The sequence below is a fragment of the Vigna umbellata genome, chromosome 1 (assembly GCF_029865625.1).
Source record: "Vigna umbellata cultivar VRB3 chromosome 1, Vumbellata_1.0, whole genome shotgun sequence".
NCBI lineage: Eukaryota > Viridiplantae > Streptophyta > Magnoliopsida > Fabales > Fabaceae > Vigna > Vigna umbellata.
Genome location: NC_142165.1, coordinates 48,648,596 through 48,663,218, shown reverse-complemented (window position 1 = coordinate 48,663,218; position 14,623 = coordinate 48,648,596). Strand labels below are relative to the sequence as shown.

The 14,623-nt window shown below is 30.7% G+C and overlaps 1 protein-coding gene across 1 annotated transcript; it reads left to right on the top strand.

The window, feature by feature from the left end:
- Positions 1 to 610: 610 nt before the first annotated feature.
- Positions 611 to 1,566, top strand: LOC148205576 (uncharacterized). The gene is made up of 2 exons (XM_088111647.1): positions 611 to 987; positions 1,397 to 1,566. The coding sequence occupies exons 1-2, from the start codon at positions 630 to 632 to the stop codon at positions 1,564 to 1,566; spliced, it is 528 nt and encodes a 175-aa protein (XP_087967773.1). The 5' UTR covers positions 611 to 629.
- Positions 1,567 to 14,623: the final 13,057 nt, after the last annotated feature.

Below are 14,623 nucleotides of genomic sequence, written 5' to 3'. Positions count from 1 at the left end.
AAACAATTATATATATGTAAAATTGTATTCTCTTCTCATGGAATAAGAAATACAATTACTATCCTTTCTTTTCTCATAACATGGTATCAGAGTCTGGTTAGAGCCTATCCTATCGAGTTCTGAGTGGGCATTCTATTCTTCTATTTCACCCGCTATCGGGCCGTTATCGGACCACCCAATTTCTACTATCACGCACGAGATGTCTATACCTCGGCGTGAAGGGGGTGTGTTGGAAGTCCCACATCGACTAGAGATAAGGTCAATTCTTAGTTTATAAGTGGATGCAAACCTCACCCTACAAGCCGGTTTTGTAGGGTTGAGTTAGGCTTAAAACCCACTACTAACATGGTATCAGAGCCAGGTTAGAGCCTATCCTAGCGAGTTCTGAGTGGGCATTCTATTCTTCTATTCCACCCGCTATCGGGCCGTTATCGGACCACCCAATTTCTACTATCACGCACGAGATGTCTATACCTCGGCGTGAAGGGGGTGTGTTGGAAGTCCCACATCGACTAGAGATAAGGTCAATTCTTAGTTTATCACGTTCTTCCGCAACCAATTCTTTTCCTGTCCAGATCTTCATTTTCTACCTTTCGTTCTTGGCTTTTCTGCCTTTTTCTTCTCCTTTTATGGCTACTCCCTCTGTTACTCTCGCATCGTTGCAAGATACAACACATGACTATTACATTCATCCTAATGAGAATCCTTCATTGGTGCTTGTTTCCCCGATTCTTGAAGGTCACAATTATCATGGATGGGCTCGCTCGATGTCTATGGCACTACAAATGAAGAATAAATTTGGCTTTGTTGATGGTTCCATTCCTTGTCCAGCTGGTATAGATCCAATGGTTCAAGCATGGAAGCGTTGCAATAATCTAGTTTTATCTTGGATCAATCATTCTGTTTCTCATGAGATTGCTACAAGTATTATTTGGATTGACTCTGCTGCTACGGCATGGAAGGATCTCAAAGATCGTTTCTCCCAAGGTGATTCTGTTCGAATTTCACAATTGCATCAAGATCTTTATTCAATGCATCAGTCTGATCTAAGTGTTACTGCATATTACACTAAAATGAAGATTCTCTGGGATGAACTTTGCAATTTTCGCCCTATTCCTGAATGCCAATCTTCTGCTTCTTGTTGTGTTGTTTCTAAGACAATGAAGGAATATCGTGAAAATGATTGTGTTCTTTGTTTTCTTAGAGGCTTGAATGATAATTACTCTGTTGTTCGCTCTCAGATCCTTCTCATGGATCCCTTGCCTTCTTTACCCAAAATTTTTTCGATGATAATTCAACATGAGCGACAATTACAATCAGGAATTCTTTCTCAACCTCCAGTCATGGCGTCACAAGTTTCTCAATCTAAACCTTCTTTTTCTACCTTCAATGGCAGAGGTAAACCCTCTCCTGCCAATGATTGTGGCCGGGGAAGATCTTCATATCAAGGTTCTCAGGCTCGTTATCAAGGTTCTCAGGCTCGTTCCTCAGGGGGAAGGTTTGGTGCACCTCGATAATGCACTCACTGTGGCAGGACAAACCACACCATTGATACTTGCTTTCTAATACATGGATTACCACATGATCTCAAATCCAAAAGAGTCCACAATGTTACAACAGATTCTTCTACAGTAGTTCCTTCTTATAATAATTCTCCGGCACAGTCACATTCCGCAATTTTGGGACTTTCTCAAGAGCAAATTCATGGTTTATTGGCACTTCTTCCTCAATCTAATCCCACAATCCCACATTCTACTAATCTAGTGAGCTCTCATAATGCTTCCACTTCTTCCCAGGCTGAAGGTAATATCTATTCCAAATGGATTCTAGACACAGGTGCTACTGATCATATATCTAATTCTTTGTCTCATTTTATTTCTTATCATAGAATCTCACCAATTACAGTATCACTACCCAACAAGAACTCTTCATTTGCTCATTTTTCTGGCACTGTTTCACTTAGCCCACACCTTACTTTACATAATGTCTTGTTTATTCCTAATTTTTCTGTCAATCTTATTTCGGTCACAAAGTTAACTAAATCTCTATCTTGTAAACTTAACATTTCTGAATTTTCCTGTGAAATACAGGACAAGTCAACCCTGCAGATGATTGGCAAAGCTGAAGAAAGAGATGGCTTGTATGTCATGATAGTTCCTGCACCCACACCCCTTGGTTCACCAGCTGCTATTACTTCTGAGAATTCTATTGCTTGTTCTACAATAAGACATAACTCTATAGATATTTGGCACTATAGACTAGGGCATCCTTCTTTTTCTTGTTATACAAAATTACGCAACATGTATGCCACTTTACCCAATACAAAATACACGCATTGTGATGCTTGTCATTATTCTAAGCAAAGAAAATTACCTTTTCAATTAAGTACTACTGTTTCAAAAGCTCCTTTTGATTTAATTCATGTTGATATTTGGGGCCCTATAGTACTTCTTCTGTTGATGGTTTCAAATATTTCTTAACTATAGTGGATGATATGTCTAGATATACATGGATTAAATTAATGACAAGTAAATCAGATACAAGATCACAACTTATTGGCTTTGTTTCTTATATAAAAACACAATTTGGCATTGATGTAAAAGCTGTTAGATCAGATAATGGTAATGAGTTTGCAATGACAGATTTTTATAGACAAAAAGGGATACAACATCAATTATCATGTGTTGAAACACCTCAACAAAATGGATTCGTTGAGAGAAAACATCAACACATTCTCAATGTTGCTAGATCTTTAATGTTTCAATCCCATTTGCCCATAATTTTCTGGTCTTTTGCTGTTCGTTATGCTGTGCAACTCATTAATATTTTACCTTCCAAAGTTTTGACATATTTTTCTCCATCTCAGCTGTTACACAATGTTAAACCTGACATTACTTACTTACGAGTTTTTGGCTCACTTTGCTATGCTTCAACTCTTCAAACTCATAGAACAAAATTTCAACCTCGTGCAAGAAAATGTGTTTTACTGGGTTTTAAAACAGGAGTGAAAGGCTACCTTTTGTTAGATTTCAATTCTAGGGAAATTTTTCTATCAAGGAATGTAGTATTTTATGAAAATATATTTCCTTTTCTTACTAGTGACAAGCACTCACCTATTAATACACAAAATTCCTTGGATTTTGTCACCAAAATTATTTCACCTCCATCACCTCTTTTCTCAGAAGTTACTGATCAACCCTCTTTACCACTTACATCTCCTCCTTCTATTGTTTCCGACCCTGTTATTTTCTCTTCTCAGCCTATTTCTGTTGAACCTGTCACTGCTACTCCACAGAGGAAATCAATTAGGCCAAAACATACACCATCTTATCTGCAGGACTATCTTTGCAACATGTCATCTACTTCTTCCGCCACTCAGTCATCCACAGGTACCTTATATCCTATCTCTTCATATCTATCATATGATGCATTATCATCTCTTCATAAATCATATGTCCTTAATCTTTCCCAAGTTAGTGAACCTAAAACCTATAACCAAGCCATCAAACATGATTGTTGGAGAAATGCCATGGATCAAGAAATTGCAGCTTTAGAAAATACCAAAACTTGGGTTTTGACTGATCTACCTAATGGAAAGCAACCTATCGGATGTAAATGGGTATACAAAATAAAGAGGCATGCTGATGGGAGTATTGAACGATACAAGGCAAGACTTGTAGCCAAAGGCTACACACAACAACAAGGTTTAGATTACTTTGAGACTTTTTCACCTGTTGTCAAACTCACAACAGTAAGATTGGTTCTAGCTTTAGCAGCTTTCAAACATTGGTATTTACATCAACTAGATGTAACTAATGCCTTTTTACATGGGGATCTAGATGAAGAAGTATACATGTCTCTTCCTCTTGGTTATAAATCTGAAAAACCAGGACAAGTTTGCAAGTTGTTGAAGTCTTTATATGGACTCAAACAAGCCTCTAGACAATGGAATTACAAGTTGACAACTACTTTACTTTCTTTGGGCTACACACAATCAAAATCAGATTATTCACTTTTTGTCAAAAGTGATTCTGCTCATATTACCATCTTACTTGTTTATGTAGATGATATAGTTTTGGCAGGTGATGACATCCAGGAAATCCAAACTGTGAAGGCTCTATTGAATGCAAAGTTCAAGATTAAAGACTTAGGCCAACTCAAGTATTTTCTGGGCTTAGAAATTGCAAGATCTCAACAGGGCATTAATTTGTCACAAAGGAAGTATGCTCTAGAGTTACTAGAAGATGCAGGATTGTTGGGGTGTCAACCTGTTTCTACTCCTATACAGCCAGGCACAAAATTTTCCAAGACAGAAGGGAAACCCTATTCAGATGTGCAGGCCTATAGACGACTTCTTGGCAGGTTACTATATCTAACCAACACAAGACCAGATTTATGTTTCGCTATTAGTACTCTCAGTCAATTTCTTTCCAATCCTTTGGAAGATCACTATGCAGCAGCAATAAGAATCCTGAGATATATCAAGAACAATCCAGGACAAGGATTATTCTTTCCCTCCAACACAGAACATGCTCTCAAGGCTTTTAGTGATTCTGATTGGGCTGCTTGCCCTGACACTAGAAGGTCTGTGACTGGTTTTAATGTGTTCTATGGTGCATCATTAATTAGCTGGAAATCCAAGAAGCAAGGTACTATATCTAGATCATCAACCGAAGCAGAATATAGAGCTTTAGCTTCCACAACATGTGAAATTCAATGGCTTCTGTATTTGCTCCATGATTTGAAACAACCTCTACCACAACCAGTTTCTCTGTTTTGTGACAATCAATCTGCTATACAAATTGCACAAAATCCAGCCATGCATGAAAGAACAAAGCATATTGAAATTGATTGTCATCTCATAAGAGATAAAGTTCAAGCTGGTGTAATTAAGCTCCTGTCCATTCCTACTTCAGCACAACTTGCAGACATTCATACTAAAGCTTTGCATCCAGCACAATTTCAATCTTTGTTGTCCAAGCTGAGCATTAAGGATATATATGCTGCAGCTTGAGAGGGATATTGGATTTAATTTATTTTCCGTTCATATCTGTGCATTTATCTTCATATATTTATATTCTATTTTTATATTTACATTCCGTTTATATATTGTTTCAAACAATTATATATATGTAAAATTGTACTCTCTTCTCATGGAATAAGAAATATAATTCCTATCCTTTCTTTTCTCATAACAATATTAATTTTAGTTATATTTTTATGGTAAGTCGAAACAAAATTAAATAAATAAAATTATGAAGAAAAACATTTGTTTTTTTTAAGCTCAATGACATCAGTGTGTGTTTAAGCAAGTTGTGGCTTATTAAATAGTCTATAGTGTGTTCGTTTGGAAGTAATGCATTATTGATTTGAAAATGCAAAAATGGATTTATGCTTATAATTGTATTCGCTTTTAAGGGATTTAAAAGAAATATGAGGTGATGATTTGAAAAAGAATAATATTATTTTAATAATACTTTCTTTACAATATTATGTGATTATTTCGTATTATTATTATTATTATTATTATTATTATTATTATTATTATTATTATTATTATTATTATTATTATTATTATTATTATTATTATTATTATTATTATTATTATTATTATTATTATTATTATTATTATTATTATTATTATTATTATTATTATTATTATTATTATTATTATTATTATTATTATTATTATTATTATTATTATTATTATTATTATTATTATTATTATTATTATTATTATTATTATTATTATTATTATTATTATTATTATTATTATTATTATTATTATTATTATTATTATTATTATTATTATTATTATTATTATTATTATTATTATTATTATTATTATTATTATTATTATTATTATTATTATTATTATTATTATTATTATTATTATTATTATTATTATTATTATTATTATTATTATTATTATTATTATTATTATTATTATTATTATTATTATTATTATTATTATTATTATTATTATTATTATTATTATTATTATTATTATTATTATTGTTATTATTATTATTATTGTTATTATTGTTATTATTGTTATTATTGTTATTATTGTTATTATTCTTATTATTGTTATTATTGTTATTATTCTTATTATTGTTATTATTGTTATTATTCTTATTATTGTTATTATTGTTATTATTATTATTATTGTTATTATTCTTATTATTGTTATTATTGTTATTGTTATTGTTATTGTTATTGTTATTGTTATTATTATTATTATTATTATTGTTATTATTATTATTATTATTGTTATTATTATTATTATTATTATTGTTATTATTATTATTATTGTTATTATTGTTATTATTATTGATTATTGTTATTATTGTTATTATTATTGATTATTGTTATTATTATTGATTATTGTTGGTTATGAAGTAATTTTGTCACGAGGTGAGATTTGAGGGTACATGAAGGAAAACCTTTTTCTACCCTTCCAAGAAACAGAGACTTCTTATGTTGCATTGTATTTTCATTTTCTTTTCACATTTTTCAAAAGATAAATCATTATTTTTGTTTTTTTCAAAATATCTACCTAACGGTTTAAAAACTAGTTTTCTCAAATGTGTTTTCCTTTTTATGAACTGCAGTATAACAGTAAAAGTAATTAATAAAATAAATAAGTTATAATAATAATAATAATAAATATATTAAATAATACTAATAAATAAGTTATAATATATATATATATATATATATATATATTAAATAATACTATAATGCACCTTATTATAAATACGTTACTCAAAAACATCATTTTATATTATTATTATTATCAAAGACAATTTCATCTTTATATTATTATTATTATCAAAGACAATTTGATCATCTTTATTTTTATTGATAAAAACATTTTTTTATCTATTACATCAATTAAATTCTATACAAATTTTCATAAATTTTATTTTCAAATTCATTTTTATCGCCTACAAATTCTTTCAAAAAATAATATATAATTTACTCTTAAATTCATTTACTTTTTCTTTCGGAGATAATTTCTCTAAAATAAACATATCTTAATGATCAATGTCACACATAAAATATATCACGATTCATACATTTAATATAAAAAAATAACATAGACATTTCAATGTTATTCTTTACAAAAATAATTAGAAAAACAAGGATATTGTCATATAAATGTAGTATATTTATATTATATATAAGAGTTTTTAGTTATAGAACACGGTCTTCTTAAGCATTCTTTTCATAAGAACTTTAAGAAAATAAAAAATAAATTAACCTTTTTAAAAAGTTAAAATTAGTTAACACAAACTAATTTATATCATATTTTTATCTAAACTTTGTTTTACTTGAATAATAATTCAATTTGTGTTTAATATTATGTATTTTTTATCTCACAAATTTGTTAACATAATTATTTGGGTTAAATATGTTTTTAGTCCCTAAACTATTGACCGTTTCTGGTTTTCGTCCCTCTTCCAAAGTAAGGTACAATTTAGTCCTCAATCTTTAAAAAACGTTCGTTTTAGTCGAAAAAACGAACGTTTTGAGGACTAAAACGAGGACTAAAAACAAAATTTTGAGGACTAAAACGAACGTTTTTCTAAAGAATGAGGACCAAATTGTACCTTACTTTGGAAGAGGGACGAAAACCAGAAACGGCCAATAGTTTAGGGACTAAAAACATATTTAACCCTAATTATTTAAGATCGATCATTTATTAAAGGTTACGTGGCTTTGGAAGCTTTTCTATAAATGCCAACCATGTGTGAGTTTCATGTATGTTAATGTATGTTAAGATAATGTAGTTAGGATCAATCAAATTATTTAAGGTATTGGTTATTTTAAAATTAAAAATTTCCTCGTAATTTTATTCTCAAAAAGAAATATGAGAGGGTTGAATAAATAATATATATTTAAATTATCCTTCCTTGATTTTATAAGATGCAAAACTACATAAACACGCACCCTATTTGAGGTTTAAGATTAATGAGTATTCGTTATTGAAACCAATTTTTCATTCCATTGGTTAAAGGAATGAAGATTAATCTTCATAACCACTTTTTCATCTTATGGAGAATGATGATTCGATTTTTGAGAATAATTTGTGTTCTCACGGTTGAAGATAATATTCTGAATTCAAGTCCGTTAAAAACATATTAGAGTGTAACAACCAAAAATTTTCTACACATTATATCGTAATATTTAAATATCATACGACTTCTATAGCAATAACAAGGTATTTTAGAATAATTCACATTACATTTTTGGTTTAATCCTTTACTACATCCCTATTTATGTACGAATTTCTCAATTGGGTCCTCGTTTTTTAAAGTGTATCAAAATGGTCCCTAATTTTGAAAATTGATATCAATTGAGTCCTTTCCGTTAAGTTGGCTGGACGGCGTTAAAAAAATTGATGAGTGGATGCTGAGATGACAAACGAGCGCTCGTCCACCAGCGAACGAACGCTCGTCCAGCAGCGAACGAACGCTCGTCCACCAGAGAACGAACGCTCGTCGACCTCTTACTGCTGGACAACCGTTCGTTCCACACTGGACGACCGTTCGTTCGGTGGTCGACGAGCGTTCGTTCGCTGATGGACGAGCGTTCGTTCGTTGGTGGACGAGCGCTCGTTCGTCATCTCAGTATCCCACTCATCAATTTTTTTAACGCCGTCCAGCCAACTTAACGGAAAGGACTCAATTGATATCAATTTTCAAAATTAGGGACCATTTTGATACACTTTAAAAAACAAGGACCCAATTGAAAAATTCTTACATAAATAGGGATGTAGTAAAGGATTAAACCTACATTTTTTAGACTATATAGTGCGATAGTTTAAAATATAAACCAGGAGCTTAGTATAGTTTTTCAAAACTACACTTCATCACTATAATATTCCTACCAATATCATTCGTTTCTCCATCCCAATTCCAATATCAATATCACGATCAACTCCTATATTCAATCCTATGTGTATAAAATATATGATCATCACAAGAAAATAAATAAGAAACACGCAAATACAAGGATAAATTAATTTTTACTAAAATAAACTCAAATAGAAAGACATCACATATTCATGCAAAGTTAAACTAAAACTTTGAAATACAATAAAATTAATTTACTAAAGTTCATGCATTATATTATAAGGGCATAAAATCAATCCTTAACTTAGTCATCCTCTCTTTTCCTATTAACATCACCCGTTTACTCATTCAACAAATGTTTTCCCTAAAAAGAAAAAAAAAATTGAAATGCTCAAATGGTTTACATTATTCAGAATCAACTATCCAACTAGTTCATTCAATTCTTAGCTCAAGTGGCTCAAACAAAAATTTATTCATTATATAAATCATCCCAAAACATAAATAGTTAACATTCATCAAATCACAACCCAAGTATCAGCCCTCATGGCTCAAACAAATATCAGCTCAAAGTGGTTCAAACAGCACAACGAATATGAAATCTTCTTCCACAAAATTAGTGTATTGAATAAACTCATGAGACTTTACACCTGTCATACTTACCACCCTTTTCTTTTCTTCAAAACTTGTATCATGAATAAAATCAATATAATTCACCAAGTCATAACATAGCTAACTTCATAAGTATGATCATCTTTCATATCATATTGTCTGTCAAGTGAAGTCTCATTTGACTCTCACCACCTAGTTATTTTCCTTTATGTGCGTTAGACACTAGTAGAGTCAAGATATTATCATCATTCAAATGTTCTTTCAACACACTTGGATCCATCCTGGTGGATTAATATTTATCCTTAAAAATAACTAATTTGACTACTAATATCACATAAGTTTTCACAAAACATACTTACATTAACAAACATACTTACATCAATATAGTAACCATTGCGATTTATGGAAGGTAAAAAATAACTATATAGTTTTTTATAAAGCACTTAAATTTTTTTTTCCATAACTACTTACCAAAATCAATTTAACAAACATAACACATCAAAAACTTCACACATATACATACATTATCAAACATATATTCATGCAAACATAACTACCTTAGATAGCATACAAGGATGACTATTTAGCAAAACTATCAGGCACTTCAAGCTTGGAAACAATTTCACAAAGTTATTGCCTAACGTTACAAGCTTGGAAACAATTTCACAAAGTTATTGCCTGACGTTAGACAACTATTATCCATCACCACAAAAAAAAAAACAGGAGATCAGCATCTCTCAGCAACACACAAGCATTGTCCAACCATAATCTCAGTGTTAAATGAACATTGTGACACGTGGTAGTAGTGGTGTCATATGTCAAAGTCAATGTCATGTGTTAATGTTTTATATTTAATTTAATTTTTATATTTATTATTGTTTTTAATTCAATTCTAATTTTTTTAAATAAAGAATTTTTTATGAAAAGAATTAAGATTGAATTTAATTTTACATAAATATTATGCTAATTTTTAGGAAACTATTTAATTGATTTTTAACTCACGTAAAGTATTAAATGATTTTTCAACTGTAAATATTTGAAACCATGGTAATAATTTCGACTTCTAGAATTTTCATTTTAATTTTAAATGGGTTAAATATGTTTTTAGTCCCTAAACTATTGACCGTTTCTGGTTTTGTCCTTCTTTTAAAGTAAGGTACAATTTGATCCTCATTCTTTTCGAAACGTTCGTTTTAGTCCTCGAAAACTAAATACTGTTTAAAAATTTGGTCCTCGAAAAGAATGAGGACCAAACTGTACCTTACTTTGAAAGAGGGACGAAAACCAAAAACGACCAATAGTTTAGAGACTAAAAACATATTTAACCCATTTTAAATTAACTCTAACATATAAATAATAAATAATAAATATTTAATAAAAATATGAATTTTAATAAAAAATAATAAAACATTTATATACAAATATGTTTTAGTCTTTATTTAGAATATGACAAAGTTCCTACACTTTAAAAAATTAAAATTATGACTGAATTAAAAAAATAAAAAATTAAATTGAAAAAATAACAAATATAAAAATCAAATTAAATATAAAACATTTTGATATTGATATGTCACACGTAATATTGTTGTTGATAACAGTGATTGTGACATGTAATATTGCTACAACCATGCAACATCATGATGATAGCTTCACATGTAAATATGTAAATATTATTTAAAATTAAAAAAATTAAAAAAAAAGTTAAAAGAAAATAAAAAATCACTAATTGTAGCATATACAATTTACTGTACACTGATTATTTAAACAGGTTAACAAAAAGAATTAAATTAAATAAATTTGATGAAAATTAGAAGTTTATTAAAAGATTATACTGTGACTGAATTAACAAATGAACGAAAAGATAAATTTAAGTAATATTTTAGTTTTGAAAAAAAAAAGTTGCTTAAGAATGGTTAATGTTTGAATGAAGTTGCAACATTGGATTCCCTTTTGAGAGTTTCGAAGATTCATTGTACCGTTGCGTAATTTATTCACATTTTACACTACTTTTTACTTTGGCGCCTCGAACCGTACGGATATGGATTCTATCACGGGTGCGCGTGTGATGTGCGTGTGATGGATGAAGGTACACGTGTAGGGCCAGTGATGCGGTTGGGTTAAAGGGTCCAAACAAACTCTATCTTTGTTTTGTGTCATCGTCAGTGATGAGCTTGCAGTGCAACATGACGAAACTTCTGTCACTAAACCTGCCACGGCTTCTCCATGGATAATGATAAGGATCTCTCAAATACCTTTTTTTAAATATACATTTTTTCTCTGTCAAAATTATTTTTAGAGGTAATAATATACTTTTAGATGTTTAACTTGTGACGTGTTTGTGTAAACAAATTTATGTAGTGAGTTGGTCAAAGAAATTTTTCTTAATTCTGTTAAAATGCCATGACTCTATTCCTGTTGAAATCCTTTTTTCCAAATAACGAAAATTAAATTTTATTTCCTAAAATAATCCATGTCACTATATTAAACAACATTAACTATTTTCACTTATTTGTTACGTATTGAAAAAAGTTCAGTTGAAATTATTTAAAATTTTAGAATTGAAATTATTAAAAAAATCATACTTATGCTATTTTCATCTATTTTTGTTCTCTTTATTGAACACAATATACAGGAACGGTAAAATAATCTATACTTGCTAATAATGAAGACTCATTATACGACTATCACGATATCTTACTCAAAGATATTAACAAATTTTAATGAAATATTTATTTGTTAAATATAAGTAATCAAAATAAAATTACTAGTAAAATAAATACTTTACAATTTGATTTTATATATTTTTATTAAACTTAGTAAATTAAAGTAATTTTATAAAACTTTAATTTTTAAAAATTTAAATTTTGAAGCAACTCATTTACTCTATTTTATAGAGATACTAAATTTATTTGTATTAGATAACTTGATTTGAATTGTATTTTAAACTATTCTTTTCATCCAAAATTTTATTTTAAAGATTTTCTTAAAATAGTTTTATTTCAAAAAATTTAAAAACACGATGTAAAAAAATATTTGTACATATATATGAAAATTCGCATGTATACAAAATTTCATGGATATATATATATTTTTTAATGCTTGACATATGTCAGATCTTATTAAAACGCATCTTAAAACTTTTTTAGTGGAAGTCAAGTGTCGAGAAGAGAGTTAGAATTTAAGAGAATGAAAAACAGATGGCTGCAAGGAATTGGACGTTCGGTTTTGGTTAATAGAAGCAAAATCTGAGTTTCAAAAGTTTACGCAATTCTCTGCATGCAACCATCTTCCTCTCTGATTTCCGAAACTCCATTTTCTCCTATTCTCTCTAAAAGCTCTTCCTTCTCTCTACCAAATCTCACCCTTTCTCTTCTTCGATCTCCGTTCAGGCACCGTAGAAGCACTTCCGGCGTCAAGAGCTTCAGTTTGAACCGATCAATTTCGGGTTCTGAACTGGTAAGTTCTTCTTCTCTTTAGCCGTTCATTATCTGGTACATGTAAACCAATATTCTGGTTGCCTGGGTTCATCTCGTTCTGAGCCATTGTTGGTCTTTTGTGTGGTTTAGTTTTGGAGAATTGTTGAGCGTTGAGGGTAGAAGGACTTATAGTAGGGTGAACCCATTTTTGCCTTAGTGAACGTTCGGTCACGCTCAGAGGTAAGGGAAGTTTATTAATTTAATTTGTATGTTACTTGTATTGCATGAACGTTCGTTGAATTGACTGAATTAATATGATATATGATGGTTGCTATGTTTGGATTGTATGAAGTATGAAAATTGACTATGATATGAATGTATGAAATTATGAAGATATACGTTGAGAAATGAGTTTGAATATAAATGATTCTGGTATGAAATTTCCCTATGAGAGTGTACGTTCGTAACTGAACGGTCATTGACCGTTCGGTTTTTCTAGTAAACTTGCTTAGAATTGGATTCTTTCATTTGGGAAGAACTCTAGTTGAGAACGAGTGTCTTTGTTTCGAAATACTGTGCATGAGCGTTCGGCCAAGCAGAGTTGGTTCTTTGTATTCAGTTATAAACTTAAGAATATATATATATATATATATATATGTATGTATTTGTATATTTTCGTTTATTCTTAAACACTACTTCAATAGTATCTTATTATATTTATCAAGCCTTCTAATATAAGTTTAATAGTGCTCGGTCTTACACCAAGCGCTCTTACTGAGTAGTGCTCGGTCTTACACCAAGCGCTCATTTTCTTTCCTATAATATATCTTGATGAAAATAGCGTTCGTCCAAATTCAATGAAGTTCTCTCTCTGCCGTGCTCGATCATTGACTGTCATTCGGTTTTCTTGATGCTAAACTCAAACAAGCTAAGTATTCACAAGCGTTCGGTTTCTTCATGTGAATTCTTCTAAGTGTTATTCATTGAATGTCTTGAAGTGTCTGTATTCATTGATTCTGGTCTAGAGCCTTAGTACTTGGCATGGTTTTTCGGTGTTTGGTTGGAGCTCTCAAGGGTCAGTTCATCTAATTGGCTCACTTTGTAAGTAACGTTCGTTCTAATCGTTCTCGTGATATATGACTGTACTCAGTTTCTTTCTCAGTCTGATAGTAACCCTCTTGGTCTTAATCTGTTCTGGAGCTGGAGAGCTCTCGGTCTCGCTCCAAGTGTTCGGTCTCGTTACGAGTTAGGGTTGAACGTTCGGTATTTGGTATCCTTACGGATCTATGTGCGAAATGTTTAAGTGAGATGATTATTAATGAAAGATGAAGAGAATATGATATGGATGAAACATGTTGGATTATGGACGAGCGTTCCGGGGAGGAATGACTCATGAATGAATATTGAAATTTGGTAAAGTATGAATGTGGGCATGCTAAGCTGGCAGTTCATCCTGATGTTCCGTGAGTACTCGTCCTCACGTAGAGGAGGGTAAGTCATGTGTGGGAACGGCAGGAGGTCCTAGTCCTTATGGTTAATTTGGACAGATAGGACTAACCTCGGGTGACAGCTGTTGATGGTATCTTAGTTACTACATTACCCGGGTGCACGAACGTCATAGCTACACAAATTTCACACAGTCCGGACAGTCAGTCTAGTATTAGGCTCTGCATGGAACGTATGATGAATTATCTTGTTTGGTTGATTGTGTGAAATGTATGTTTATACATAAATTAA

Bases quoted from the DNA above. Each gene is read 5' to 3' on its own strand.
- LOC148205576 (XM_088111647.1), top strand. From the start codon at position 630: ATGGCTACTCCCTCTGTTACTCTCGCATCGTTGCAAGATACAACACAT. The intron at 988-1,396 runs GTGATTCTGTTC...CTTCAATGGCAG, and splicing joins CAAAGATCGTTTCTCCCAAG to AGGTAAACCCTCTCCTGCCA.